Below are 14,349 nucleotides of genomic sequence, written 5' to 3' on the forward strand. Positions count from 1 at the left end.
TTATCGCGAAATATGTTTTTGAAGCGGGAGGAGGTACAACTGTGTAGTAAAACATAGTTTAGGGCTAAGAGTCACTAAACTCGCTTGTGACCGTGATATTACACTTAGCTGAGTGAATTCACAACCATCCCAACGGTGAAAATGCTTCAAGCATTTTCACCGTTGGAAATTTCAACTTTCCAACATTGGCAACTCTGCTTTGCAATGGTTTCTCAGGACGGTGTTGGCGTGGCGCCTATTTTGGTCAATTTCGTGCCACGATTCGGTTTTCTATTCAAATTAAATAAGTAGACTAGTGCAAAAGATGGGTTTACTGTGTTTACCATTTTCCAGTTATAGAAATCTGGAAACCATTAATGTAAGTTGTTCTTTATTAATTTAGCGCCTTGGGTGTTTAATAACCTACATAGTTTAAATACTATTATGTTGCTCATAAAAGTGATTAAAAATTATCTGACACTAGCGGAATTTTCACTCAAATTTGCTTAAAGGTTAACCTTTGTAACAAGTTAACAACTTAATACATTGTTTTGAAACTTCGGCGCAATCGGTATTCGAATTTAGTATAAATGAGGCATATTTTTTAAACCAGGGCAGACCACGAAATTCACGGAAAGGTATGTTTAAGCAGATTCAAAGCAGTATTAATAATCGTTATTGGCAGTACAGTAAAACTACCAATAGAGACTTGGCACTCCGTAGCTTTGGCCATGGCCGCCATTGTGGTCATATTTTTCTCCCTACTATAAAAACTATAGAAAAAAAACTGACGTAGCACTGCCAAGTCCCATTTACTACAGATCGCCCATCTACATAACCCTTACCAAAAAATAAGTTGGATTTCAGTTTGTATTTAGTTTGTATACGCATTATTAGTTGATATTCACTTGGTATTAGGTAGGCTCAAGTTGTCAGCATAATTCAAGTTACTAGTTGAAGGGGTAATAAGTTGTTATTCAGTTGGTAGGAAAATACTTCTTTTGCTAAGTTTGTAATTAGTTGGTTTTAAGTTGGTTTTACGTTTGTGATTTTATTGCAATAAGGATTGAAATGTTTTAACAAATATTTTTCTACTGGATAACTTAATAACAACTAAATGCCACAAATTATAGCTTTAAATTGCAAAGTTTTTATTAACTTTGGTTCCATCTTGAATCAACAATGATTTTATAAAACTTGAAGCACCTCTTTCAAAATTTTTCTTCAAACATTGTATAAGGTCAGTGTTATCTTTACAACATTCAGGGGGTTAAAAGGTATAAAGTCAGGTGGGGGGGGGGGGGTTGGGAAGCCTATAATCTAGGTTTAGTTGGAAATAAGTTGATTAATAAAGACGATTTAAGTTATTTTTTAGTAGGCATTTGTCCCAAATACAAACTGAAAACCAAGTGAAATACAAGTTGTCGTAAGTGGTTTTTAGCCAACTTATTTTTTTGTAAGGGAACTGTCTTTTGTCCTCCCCCCCCCCGCGTTAAAAAGTTGAACGCGTTTGCTTGTTTGTACCCCCCCTAAAAATTGGCTTCCGCCGCCACTGCATAAATAGTTAGATAAATTTACTTAACCACTGAGTATTTAAAAGCGAAAGGAGTAGCCTATATTTGAGCTACACGACTCACGATTTTCATTAAGAATAAAGCAGGGCAGCTTAATGGTGGAGATATTTGTTCCATCGCAGACCTCACTGACGGCACACTTTGTTTTAAGCCTTGACTCAAGTAAAGATATTATAACTCACATTCGTTCTTTTTTGCAATCTAATACTTTGAATTAATGAAAAATTATGCAAATATATTATCTAACAACTTCAGTGAGAAAACAAATCGGTTGTTCCTTAAATTTACATTCAAATAGTTCTTTACACTGACATTGTGAGTTAATGCACAGCTGCAATGTTAGCCAATCAAATGTTAGAGATTCAACATTGTTTGATCCGCCTTTTGTTAGAGTTCAGCTATTATAGAATGTTTCATACAGCAAGAACAGTATCATTTAATTTGGTATTTTCTAATCAACAAGTCAGAAGGTTGATAATTATAGCTAAGATGACTTATTGGAATGGAGTATTTTTTCAAGATATAGCAATATTATAAATACTACTAACAACAACATTGAGATAGTGTTAATTTCAAGTTTGTTTTAAAATTCCTCTGATAAATGAGAAAGGTTTCACACGTATTGAAAATCTGGCCTAACATTTCAGACCCAAAAGGGGAAGTACTCTGGCAGATGCCCGTAGGATTTCCAACTGATCGAATTAAATCACTGCTAAGTGAGCAAGAATGGTGTCACCCAATGTTTGGTGCAAAACAAAGCATAACTTAATAACTAAACAAAACACTTTCCTAAGTTTTCTTTGTACTTCATCTGAGTTGTTATGTGATCTAGCAGTTTAACTTAAAAAATGATAAAACTCTACCGAATCCTTTGAGCGTGTTGCTGCTTTCCTGGATCTGCGTTTGATATGTTAATTGGAGTCCCACAAAAGTGGAATATTAAATTTTTTCAGTTATTTTTTTAAAATTAAAGTTAAAAGGTTAGATTCTTATGTTATTTTTTTTTAAGGTTCAAAATTATACAGTCTTTTAGTTAAGGCTATATTGAATTTTGAAGTTCAAGAATATTTTTTTTTAAATAGCTAAAACAAACTAAATTTCGTTCACATGTTATTTTTTAATATTAAGAAATTTTTTAAAAAATTTAGCCTTAATGCAGCGATATTGCTTCGATCAAATAGAAGAGTTTTCAATCCATAGGATTCGGCTGAATGGTAATTTACCCAATTAGTTTCTACCTAATGGTACGTCCCTAAGCTCTTACATTCTGCCTCATTAGTAGAGCCTGAATATATATAAGGGAAAAATCTTTGACGCAATTGGTACGAGTATAATAGGTGACAATTTTTGCAAATAATTGTTTAGAGAATATGCATGAAAATTCAAAAGGTTTGTTGTACTATCGTTAAAATTTTATTTCGTTGTCGTTTTTTCCCTGATTTAACCGAAAATATTTATTTTAGCCTAAACAACCAATGTCACCACTGATTCCGATGAAAATTCAGAGAAAAAATAATATCATGGAAGTTACAGTTATTATCCAGTGATTAGAAAATCTTATATTTCAGAAAAGGTTTCAGTAAGTTCAAAACCTGTAATAAGTTTCATTGTTCAAGGAACAGATGCCATTTTGGATATAAAATAAATCAAGTAACTGGGAACAAAGAAACATAGCATTTGGTTGTTGGCAGCTTAAGTTACTACTTATTTCTTAGTCCCAGCCTACTATGCATTTTGTAACACCCTCAGGTGTTAGAGAATTGCTTAAGTCTTATTATATATTTCATTTCACATTACATATAGTAAATAATAAGATTTATACATTAATTATATTTAATTATAAATATTATAATGTTAATATTATTAAAAAAATATAAAATTATATTTATTTATAATACACATGACTATTTGTAAATATGGCAGAACTATTAATTGACCCACAGATAGAAATTTAATTATTGCTTGGTTAAACCAAGAATGTATTTATTTATACTCAGGGAGAATGAATATGTCGAGACTATTGACGGACACGTTGAGCCCCTAACCCTGTCACGCTAAGGGGGGGGGGGGGAGGGAAAAAGGAAGCAGTCTTTATTTTTTGCGTCCCCGCTGCAGCTTTAATCGCGTCGAAAAACGTAATTTTTAAGAACCACTGAGATTGCAATATTATTTGATTTTATTAAAGCGGAGGAGCATACCGGGGGGCCCAACGGGTGGAATTAGAGAAACGCTAAAAATAATCTCGACATATTCATTCTCCCTGAGTAAAAATAAATACATTCTTGGTTAAACTTTGCTTAAAAAATGGCTCATCATGGAAACAAAACGATAACAGTTTGTTTGTTCTCAGTCGCTAAGATATGTTCCTGAATAAATATATATTATTAATCCAAAGTCTGACATATTTTCCTATATTTCAGATGCAGCATTTTTACTGAGAGCCTTTCGTAACACATCATAGCGAGCTTCAGTGCCTTTTTGCTAATTTAACTAGCCTTTTACAACACATCCTTTGGGAACAATTTTATCCAGCCACTCTGTGAAGACTCAATACAATATTTATAAAAGAGAGATACTTATGGTAAAACAGATAGACTTAAAGCTAGCTAGTCCATGTATATCAACCAATTTAAAGAAAATAAAGTATAACCTATAGTTATTTTGTTGGCTGTATGCTATAGGGATAATTACTTTAACAGCTTTATCTCTTCCAGCTGTTGCCAACCATTTCTTTTCCTCTGGATGCCAACTGCAACTGAAGACTGGCCCATTATGCGCTGTAAATTGTCTCTCGTGTCTATCAGGTCTCCTCAAGTCCCAAAGTTGAACATTTCCATTTTCTTGAACAGCAGCAAAAACAAAATATTGGTGAGGTGAGAACTGCACATCACGAACACTCTCAGATAAACTGAAATGTTAAAACCCAAAAATTATTATCATACGCCAGAAGTGTATAATCAACCCCCTTTAGCAGAGAGTATATAAGCTTCTACCACCATGATGAAAATAGCGAATAACAGTTTTAAAATAAAGTATATATAAAAATATGATTAGCAACTAATACATAGTCATAAAAAGCAGTGCCTTTCCTTCAGCGCAATGGGGACATTTCCTGTTGCACATTTTAGTTGTGATGTAATGGATTTTCACAGGTTCCAGTCCCATAGAGGATGGAAAATTTTTTGGTTAAGAAAGAAAAAATAACTTAAGAAAACAGAAAATTACAACTTTAATACACATAAAAATTTACAGAAATTATAATTATAACCATGTTTTTATCACAAAATTAAGGTTTTAAAGACATTTTTAAAAACAAAAATGAGACCTCAAAGTCTTGTTAGAAATTTAATCTTTCAGCCACCCCATTTATCTGGGGAGAGCATATATTAGTTCTTTTGTGTCTAATTCCATTTTGACTACAGTATTTAGAAAAATACTCGGTACAAAACTCCATCCAGTTGTCTATACGAAGAAATTTAATTATTTCACCCATCTGCTTTTCAACTAATTTCCTATAATTATCAAAGCATATAAGGACATAATTCTTCCCGGCCATTGAGTAAATCATAGTATAGCGACTATGGTCATCAATAAACGAAACATATTACCTTGTTCCCCTAAGGAAGTCACAGGTGCAGGCCACCATACGTCAGAATTGATTAAATCAAGAGCTCTATGACTCTTTATATCATCTATTTTTGTGCACTGATGTGCTTTAGTGCTTTTTGTCAGCCTACAGTATACACAGGTTTAAAGTTTCCCCTTTAATGGCTCTAAGCCAACTAAGAAATCTAGATAAGACACATATTTTAGGTCATTTTCATTTAAGTGGCCAAGTCTTCTATGCCGCAACTCTATTTCTGCTGTTGAATCAGTTGTATATGCCTCGTGACTCTCTAAGTCTTCCTTTACAACTTTCGCATTTACTATATAAAGATAATCTTTAAGCTTAGCTTCAAATGCCAAATGTCCATTTGAATAATAAGCTGTAAACTTTGAATTCTTGAAAACCCCTGTAAATCCTGCCTTATCCACAGTGGCGTAGCCAGGATTCTGTTTCCGGAGGGTACACCATTGAAAAAAAGTAAAACATAAAAATATTTGTACATACGACCATACGATATTATGTTTCTACGCATGTGTGGGGTATGAATGACATCTTTCAACTGGAAAACTGACTTTGTAACCTCGTGATCTTTTTCTATCCATGCATCGCCTCTACCCACAGCTTTAGATGCCCCTCTTCTAGGGCTACGCCACAGGTTTGGATAAGTACATATGTAACAGGGTGCCTATATGGGAAACCCCGATTGGGCCTAAGCTTGTTTACAGGTTGATGCGGCGTAGGGAAGATGGCGCCACTGGTCCAATGGATTCCTTATCACTGTTCAAGGGTCAGGCGAGCGTGGGCTCTACATGGGTATAAAAGGCAGCTGCATCAAGAATTCGGGGGAGAATCGGGACTACACCTGATTATACCACTTCGATGTTAATTATCCGTTGGCTGACGCGGTTAAGTTTAAAGAAAGAATAAAGACTCTATATTGACTTAAATCAAGTTTTATTTCGATTCATACTACTGAACTCACGTAGGAAACTCCTACAACAACTACCGCTTACACATATTCACTAAACCATTCCCTACAGTTGCAAAAGTGAAGCGTTGCAGCTGTGTTTACGATCCATTCATCAGACCTTGAAGAGCTAACGTGTGCCGCTGTGAAGAAAGCATTAAAACCCTCTTAATTGTGGCTTATTATTTCCTCAAATCCATGACTTATTTTTTCCCCTTTCCTACAATCTGAGGCTTTGTGCCCTTGTCTATCACAATTAAAACTAAAATCTGAATAGTTTCGGGCTTAAAATCATTATCATTCAACTGATAAATCTGTAAAACGAGTGAATGATACGCCTCAGGGAGTGACCCGATCAACTGATAAGCAACCTCATCCTCATCTATCCTTTTCTTAGTATTCACTAATTGCCGCAACAGTAATGATAAAACTTATGAAATACCTTAAATTTGTTAGGGTTTCGCTTTTTAACCCCTTTTAATATTGGACTTTTCTACTGTTTTGCGAAACAGGGTTGCCACAAAATTATCAGATTCAAATTCCCTGATTATTCCATGTTTTCCCTGACCATTTTAAGAGCTTTTCCCTGACTTATTAAGGCCAAAATTTTTCTTTTATATTTTACTTTTATCAGAAGTTAATAAATTTAAATGGACTTATATTTCAGTAAAAAGGTTATTGCAATGTTGAAAAAATTAGCCAAACATTCAAGGAAATAAATGATAATCGTGGAATTTGTCATACATCTAGAGTTAAATTACCTTCAAAAAGTGCCCAGATAAAATTGAATTCCCTGACTTTTCCCTGAATTTTTACCAATTCTTAAAATTCCCTGACATTTCCCTGACTTTTTAGGCCCATTTTTAAATTCCCTGACTTTTCCCTGATTTCCCATTTTTCCCTGACGTGTGGCAACCCTGCGAAATTTAACTGCATTTATGGTTCATAAGCAGTGGCGTAGCTGATGGTCCGCAGGGCCCGCGGTGCAGGGGGGGCCTCGAGCTTTTGGGGGGGGGGGGGGCGCTAACCATAAAAAAATTAAAAAGTGGCGCCTTATAGAGATTTTTGCGGGGGGCCTCTGAGTTCTCAGCTACGCCACTGTTCATAAGTGGTTTTTACTAACTTTAACTTATCGTACATTTCATTCCAATATCCCAAGCAATTTTCAAATTTCAAATTTTTAGGGGTAGCTTCCCTTTTTGGTTTAGATAGTTGCAAAAAAGATTCCCTGCGCAAAACTGATGAGCTCCAAAGAGGGCGAAACTGGTCTACTGCTGGAAATTCTAGCTATTTTAATTGGTTTTTGACTCTTAAGATCTATTTGATCTGGGTTTTAGGTTTTAATTTTATCCTCCAAGACCTATTAGTCCAAATATTTCGTAAGTTTTAACATTACTTTAAATTGGTTAGGGTTTGATTATTTTGCCCCCTTTTTAACTATTGACTTTTCTACTTTTTTGGCGTAATTAAATTGCATTATATAGTCTATAGGTGGTTTTTATTAACCTCTGATTAAGGCTAGGAATGCTGGTTCAATAATGTATTCCATTATTTTTTAAATAAAACAAAATTCTACTTAATTTATAGACTCAAAGAAGTGCATAACCGAATAACACTTTGGAAATTTTACAGGCCTTCAGAAAAATTCCAAGTCCAAGCGACACCCCATCTCAAAGAAAAACCATAAAATTCACGCTCTAGTTTTGCTGTAAAGTCCTATTTTAGGGAGGCAATGGCTTAATAAAATTCGTGGGTAGAATTCTAAAAAATCAATTCCCAACCCTCTCAAACTCAATTTTCATCCTCATCCATTTGACATGATAAATAGAAAAAAGTTTTTATGCAGCTCTATGGAGAATGAAAGTTTTCGATGATTTAAGCAACTAAACTTATAAAGCATATTTACATACATGATTACATTTAGTTTAAAATATTGCATTTCAGGATAATAGCACTGAGCTTTTGGTAAAGATTTACCTGTGAAATGTGCTTGTAGCTTCTCTCTTTCGTAAATCAAAACATTTCATCGTACCATCTTGTGATCCACTCAGCAGAAGATGTGGCTCAGTAGTGTGGAATGAAACTTTATTTACAGTTCTTTTATGATCTTGAAAAATCATATCTTGTTTTGATCGTGATGTTTTGTTTATATTCCAAGTTAATACTGCTCCATTGGTTGCCGCAGTTGCCAAGATGTGATCTAAGAATTATCAGGTAGAAAAATATGGTTCATAGCCTTCCTTCCAATATTATTCTTTTATCTCCTAATCAACATTCAGTATAAATGGTTATAATACTTGTATAATATTTAGGGCTGGATTAACCAATCAAGAAAATAATCATGTGTTTTGGGCATCAAGGAAAGGGGGGAGGAGGGGGCATTGTAACCCAGCCACCTGAATTAAAGGCTTCAAAAGTCGCTTGATGGCTTACGCCTAAGGTGGTGCCTTGGGTATTAGCCTAGCTGATTATTATTAGGCAAAAGTAGGGTACAGCAACCTCATCTTGTTTTTTAATTATTTTAGGCGGATACGATAGAGTTTGTCACGTAGATAGCGTGGGTATTTTTTTTTGGCCGCAAATGATTATTTAATTTTTTAATTTAATTAAAAAATTTAATTTTTTTTTGGTATTTTCACGTTTTTTATCTTGTTTTTTAAATTATTTTAGGCGGATACGATAGTTTGTCACGTAAATAGCGTGGGTATTTTTATTTTGGCCGCAAATGATTATTTAATTTTTTAATTTAATTTAAAAAATTGAACCTCTTTGGGTATTTTAAATTTTTTTGTGGTTATTATTTTCGTCTTGTGTTCGACGACACCACGTGTTTTTCAGCCCTCGGTATTCCGGTAGTTTGTTAAAACAAAGTATTTCCAATTGGAATGCCGGTAGATTGAAGAAAAAAATTCCATGTGGTATTCCGGTTGTTTGTTCAATAAATTACAAGTTTTCTTAATTTTGGGAATTTTGGGCTATTTCTAGCTGTGCTGCCTTTTTATGGGCGCAACTGCTTGGGCCTTTTCACGATTTTTGTTATTATTTTCGTCGTGTGTTCGTATAAGTATTGGCGCCTGACGGCGCCGCACGTTCGCTACGCCACCCCAGCCCCATACTAAAAAAAACAATGGGCCTTCTATAACGCAACCTAGAGGACAGTACCTAGGCACACCCTACCAAGTATTGTTGGGCGTGAAAAAAAAATGGAGCGTATATCGCAAGACCAAGGGCAAAGTGGGGTTGCGGCCATAAAAAGGCAGCACAGCTAGAAAAAGCCCAAAATTAAGAAAACTTGTAATTTATTGAACAAACAACCGGAATTATTATTTTTTTTTCAAAATACCGGCATACCACTTGGAAATAATTTGTTTTAACAAACTACCGGAATACCAAGGGCTGAAAAACCGGTGGTGTCGTCGAACACAAGACGAAAATGTAAAATACCCAAAGAGGTTCAATTTTTAAAATTAAATAAAAAAATTAAATAATCATTTGCGGCCAAAATAAAAAATACCCACGCTATCTACGTGACAAACTCTATCGTATCCGCCTAAAATAATTAAAAAACAAGATAAAAACGTGAAAATACCCAAAAAAATTAAATTAAAAAAATTAAATAATCATTTGCGGCCAAAATAAAAAATACCCACGCTATCTACGTGACAAACTCTATCGTATCCGACTAAAATAATTAAAAAACAAGATAAAAAACGTGAAAATACCCAAAAAAATTAAATTTTTAAATTAAATTAAAAAATTAAATAATCATTTGCGGCCAAAACAAAAAATACCCACGCTATCTACGTGACAAACTCTATCGTATCCGCCTAAAATAATTAAAAAACAAGATGAGGTTGCTCTACGCTACTTCACCCTATTATTATTATTATTATTAAGGTCCCATTTCCAGACTTCCTATGGACTAGATAGAGCGAAACTGCAAATGGTGCAGCCAGTGGCGTAAATAATACTGTGCAGGTGGGCCCCCAAATAATAAGGAGCCCCAAATGATTGCTGGACAAAATAGTCCTTATGATGAGAAGGGGCCTCAAAATGAGTTTTGTAACTACAGTACCACCTAGAACAAAGTTCACTAAGCGAGCGCTCGCTTAAAGCGGCGCTTATGGGGGGGAAACGTGAGCTAGGGCTGCTGCCAGACCCCCGCTTTGCTTTAAGCGAGCGCTCGCTTAGTGAACTTTGTTCTAGGCGGTACTGTAGGTGCAACTAAACTAACTTCCGTCGATAATATTGTTCCAAAGTTTAGCAAGGCACACAAGATGGCAGTGAAACCCTCTGCGGAGCGTGTTGCGGCTCAATATCATAAAACACCTCCAAAAGCGACATAGAACCCAAAAGTGTGTCAGTATGGTATTATGTTTAATGAGAGATTGTCGTTAAGTACACAGAGGGAATGGGAGAGGGGGTTAGAAAAACGTCACAAAAATTATAAATTTTCTCCATTTCAGCGCCGCCGAGTGAGAACTTAAGTCTACAAGAGAGTAAATCGAAGAGAGAAAATCACACCAGACCATAGGCTAAATATATAGTGGCTAGAACTATTCCAACTAGCAGGTTTTGTAGTCTATTGTGAGACTAGCTCTTGGTAAATATTTTAAAGCTAGAGTAGTCACAATTTTGGGTCTATGTCGCTTTTGGTCGTATTACTTATGGAAAAATATGGTCTTATGCTATCATACAATGTAACATACCTTCAACCGCATTCCACACAACATCAGCACAGCTAAAATTCAAATTGAGATTCTTTCCAACTCTTAGATTCAGTTTCTCCACAAATTCATCATCGTCGATATTGAAGATTTTGAAAACTGTTGGAAATTTACTTAATGAAGTACGAGTATTGAAAATAAAAATTTCTTACATATTTAATGGTTTATCTGCGAGATAACAATCCTCATAAAATTGTTCAATGTTAACAAAATATTTTCTCCCTTAATTTTGATATTGTTTGGTGCAAGTACAGTTAGGGTAAATCGAATTATGTTTACTTTTACTTATCCTCCTTACTTTGGTAGCATCTCAATTAACAATAGCTTTTTCAGACAATAAATGTTGAAATTTTTTTAAATAACTCCTTAAAAGTGCTGCGAAATTGCAGTAAAATCAACTGCCTTTTACTTTTGCATAACTTACTGATAAAGAACAAGCAGTGACAAAAATTAGGACAGCACCACAAGTGGATTCCCTTTGAACAAAGTCCTGCAAACCATTTAACCAGTCGTACCACGTGTATGAGGGCACTAAGGGGCTAAAATTTTTATCCAAATTACCAATAAACTTTTTTATATTTTGACAAAAGCTTTTTTGTAACCCGAAGATGACAAATGTCACCTTCCTTTCAGGGAATTTAGTTCATGCTTATAAGTGCTGGCTGGAAAAAGTGTTAAAAATTCCTCTCCCTTCTAGTCTGAAATAAAGGTATTCCAATAGTTCTTAAATCCTGCTTGGAGCTAGCTTGGTGTAACAGGTACCAATACAGCACAGTCAATTAGATTTTGTATAGGTTTTTTAATAATTTGGTACTTGCAATTTAGAGTATGATTTTACAATATTTTTTAATCTTATACAAACTTGACAACTCACACTGAAAAATGTTAGTGAATTTGTATTTCTGTAGATTTAAGACGTGAATTTTTAATTGATTTAGGTTAAGTTCAAGAAATATTCTAGAAGCACTGAATTTCAAAATTGAAAACTAACTATTCTCTCAAGTTTTTTAGGGTACCACATTCAGAGAACAAACGTAATTACAAATATTTATAAAGTAAAATTTACATGGAATGACCAGCTAGAAACATTTAATTGTGTTGCCCTGCAGTTACTACTGCTCTTGAAACATATGCTGCCTAATATATTTAAAGCAAGTGGTCCCTTACCAAAAAATAAGTGGTCTTGTAACTTTTTAAGTTGGTTTTAAGTTGGTATTTGGAACAAATGCCAACTAAATACCAACTAAAAACCTACTTAAAAATTATAAGTAATTATCTGACCACTAAAAACCAACTTAAAAACCAACTTAAAAAAATGAGTATTTTCCAGCCAACTTAAAAACAACTTATTACCTCTTTAAATAGTTTATTAAAATATGCTGGCAACTTGAACCTACTTAAAACCAACTTAAATGTGAAAACCTACTAAATACCAACTAAAAACCAACTTAAAACCAACTTAAATGTGAAAACCAACTAAATAACAACTAAAAACCAACTTATTTTTTGGTAAGGGTATGGTACCATTAAAATGGCCACTTAATCCTACACAACTACCCAATCAAACTTAATACCAAATATATAGTTATTTAAATATTAATTAATTTTACCCTCTTACTGATCACACTTACTCCCAAAATGCAGGGCGTGTGGGGTTATTGCCCTTACCAAAAAATAAGTTGGATTTCAGTTTGTATTTAGTTTGTAGTTATTAGTTGATATTGAGTTGGTATTAAGTAGGCTCAAGTTGTCAGCATATTTCAAGTTACTATTAAAGGGGTAATAAGTTGTTATTCAGGAAAATACTGCTTTTGCTAAGTTTATAATTAGTTGGTTATTAGTAGTCAAGAAATTACATAATATTTTTAAGTTGGTTTTTAGATGTTTCCCTAGTAGGATTTAAGTTGCTTTTAAGTAGTTAAGTGTAAATTTTGATTCTGGTTTAGTTGGAAATAAGTTGATTAATAAAGAGGATTTAAGTTATTTTTAAGTAGGCATTTGTCCCAAATACAAACTGAAAACCAAGTTGAAAAACAAGTTGTCCTAAGTGGTTTTTAGCCGACTTATTTTTTGGTAAGGGTGTGATAACGTGAAATCTTTTATCAATCGCAATGAAATTACATACAGAGGTTAAATATGGTGTTCCAATAAAGCTTACTTTTTTGTATAGCTCTAAAATAATATATTTTTAACTAAAAGACCCAGATGCTTATATAGCTAGCTAAAGCTTAACCATTCCTAATTTAGTCTTACAATCCCTTAGCAAAAAATAAGTGGTCTAGGAAATACTTTAAACTCTGTATTTGAGACAAATACCAACTTAAAACCAACTAAATACCAACTTAAAACCTACTTAAAACCAACTTACAAATAATATGTCATTTTCTGACCACTAAAAACCAACTTAAAGAAAAAGGCATTTTCCCACCAACTTAAAACCAACTTATTACCAACTTAACTAGTTTACTGAAATATGCTGACCACTTAAAACCAACTTAATATTAACTTAAATGTGAATACCAACTAAATACCAACTTATTTTTTGGTAAGGGGTGGCTTCAAAGAAAACCACTTATATTGTATTTCGTATTACACCAAAAAGATTCTGTAAAGTATTGGCCCTTATTGTAGCCGCAGCTCGAAGACAAGTGTGTGTGAGTTTCTCAGTTTAACCAGTTAAGAAATTTACTCGTAACTCTTTAAAAATTACTTAATCTACTACGATTTGTTGATAATGTAGACCTGTGTACCTTTAAATATTTTAGGTTATTTTTGATCAAATAAGCTGGGTTATAAAACAGTGAATGTGTTAAATAACTTTGCCACATGCCCCATTGAAAGTTTACCATAGTTATTTAGGCCAGTTTGTAAGCTTTGGAAATCTCAACTAATCGTGCCTAGTACATTTATGTTGGAAGAACTGAGGAAAATGACATAAGAGCTGCTACATTGCTTTAAATAATTGAAAAACTGATATGACTGTAGGTAAATTAGGTTATATATTCTAACTTGTTCTTTATTCTGGCATAAATGTCTAAAATCTAATGTACTGCCAATCTACTATTGGCACATGCACTTTGAATACTTTGTTATAATATTACAACACTTTGTTTAGTTTAATTTTGCTTTACCACAGAATTATGTGCCATAAAAAATGAATGCAAGAGCTTTCATACTAACCATTTCTGCCAGCAACAACAACTTGGTTTGCTTCCCTATTAGTAGCCAATGCATTTGCAGGGCCCTCAAGAGTACAGCACATAGTTTTTGTACCCATAGCTTAGCACCTGTGAAAATAATTAAATTATCTTGAAACATCATCAGAAATTTTTTTTAAATCCATGAGATTCAAATAGAGAAAAGCAATGCATTTCAAATCGAAAAAATCAATGCGATTCAAATCAAGGAAATCAATGCAATTCAAATCAAGGAAATCAATGAGTTTCAAATCAAGGAAATCAATGTGATTTAAATTGACAAAATCAATGCAATTCA

At 33.8% G+C, this 14,349-nt stretch overlaps 1 protein-coding gene across 5 annotated transcripts in view; it reads right to left on the reverse strand.

The window, feature by feature from the left end:
* Positions 1-14,349, reverse strand: part of Wdr24 (WD repeat domain 24) — a 50,729-nt gene that overhangs the window by 29,966 nt on the left and 6,414 nt on the right. For all 5 annotated transcript variants that reach the window (XM_090162052.1, XM_090162048.1, XM_090162051.1 and 2 more), the window contains exons 2-5: positions 14,035-14,141; positions 10,837-10,953; positions 8,105-8,327; positions 4,245-4,461 (exon numbers count right to left, since the gene is read on the reverse strand). In XM_090162052.1, coding sequence (XP_090018178.1) covers positions 4,245-4,461; positions 8,105-8,327; positions 10,837-10,953; positions 14,035-14,131 — 654 coding nt within the window. In that variant the 5' untranslated portion in view covers positions 14,132-14,141. The remainder of the gene's footprint in view (positions 1-4,244; positions 4,462-8,104; positions 8,328-10,836; positions 10,954-14,034; positions 14,142-14,349) is intronic.

This window comes from Leiobunum rupestre, chromosome 10, assembly GCF_980474605.1.
Source record: "Leiobunum rupestre chromosome 10, qqLeiRupe1.1.hap1, whole genome shotgun sequence".
NCBI lineage: Eukaryota > Metazoa > Arthropoda > Arachnida > Opiliones > Sclerosomatidae > Leiobunum > Leiobunum rupestre.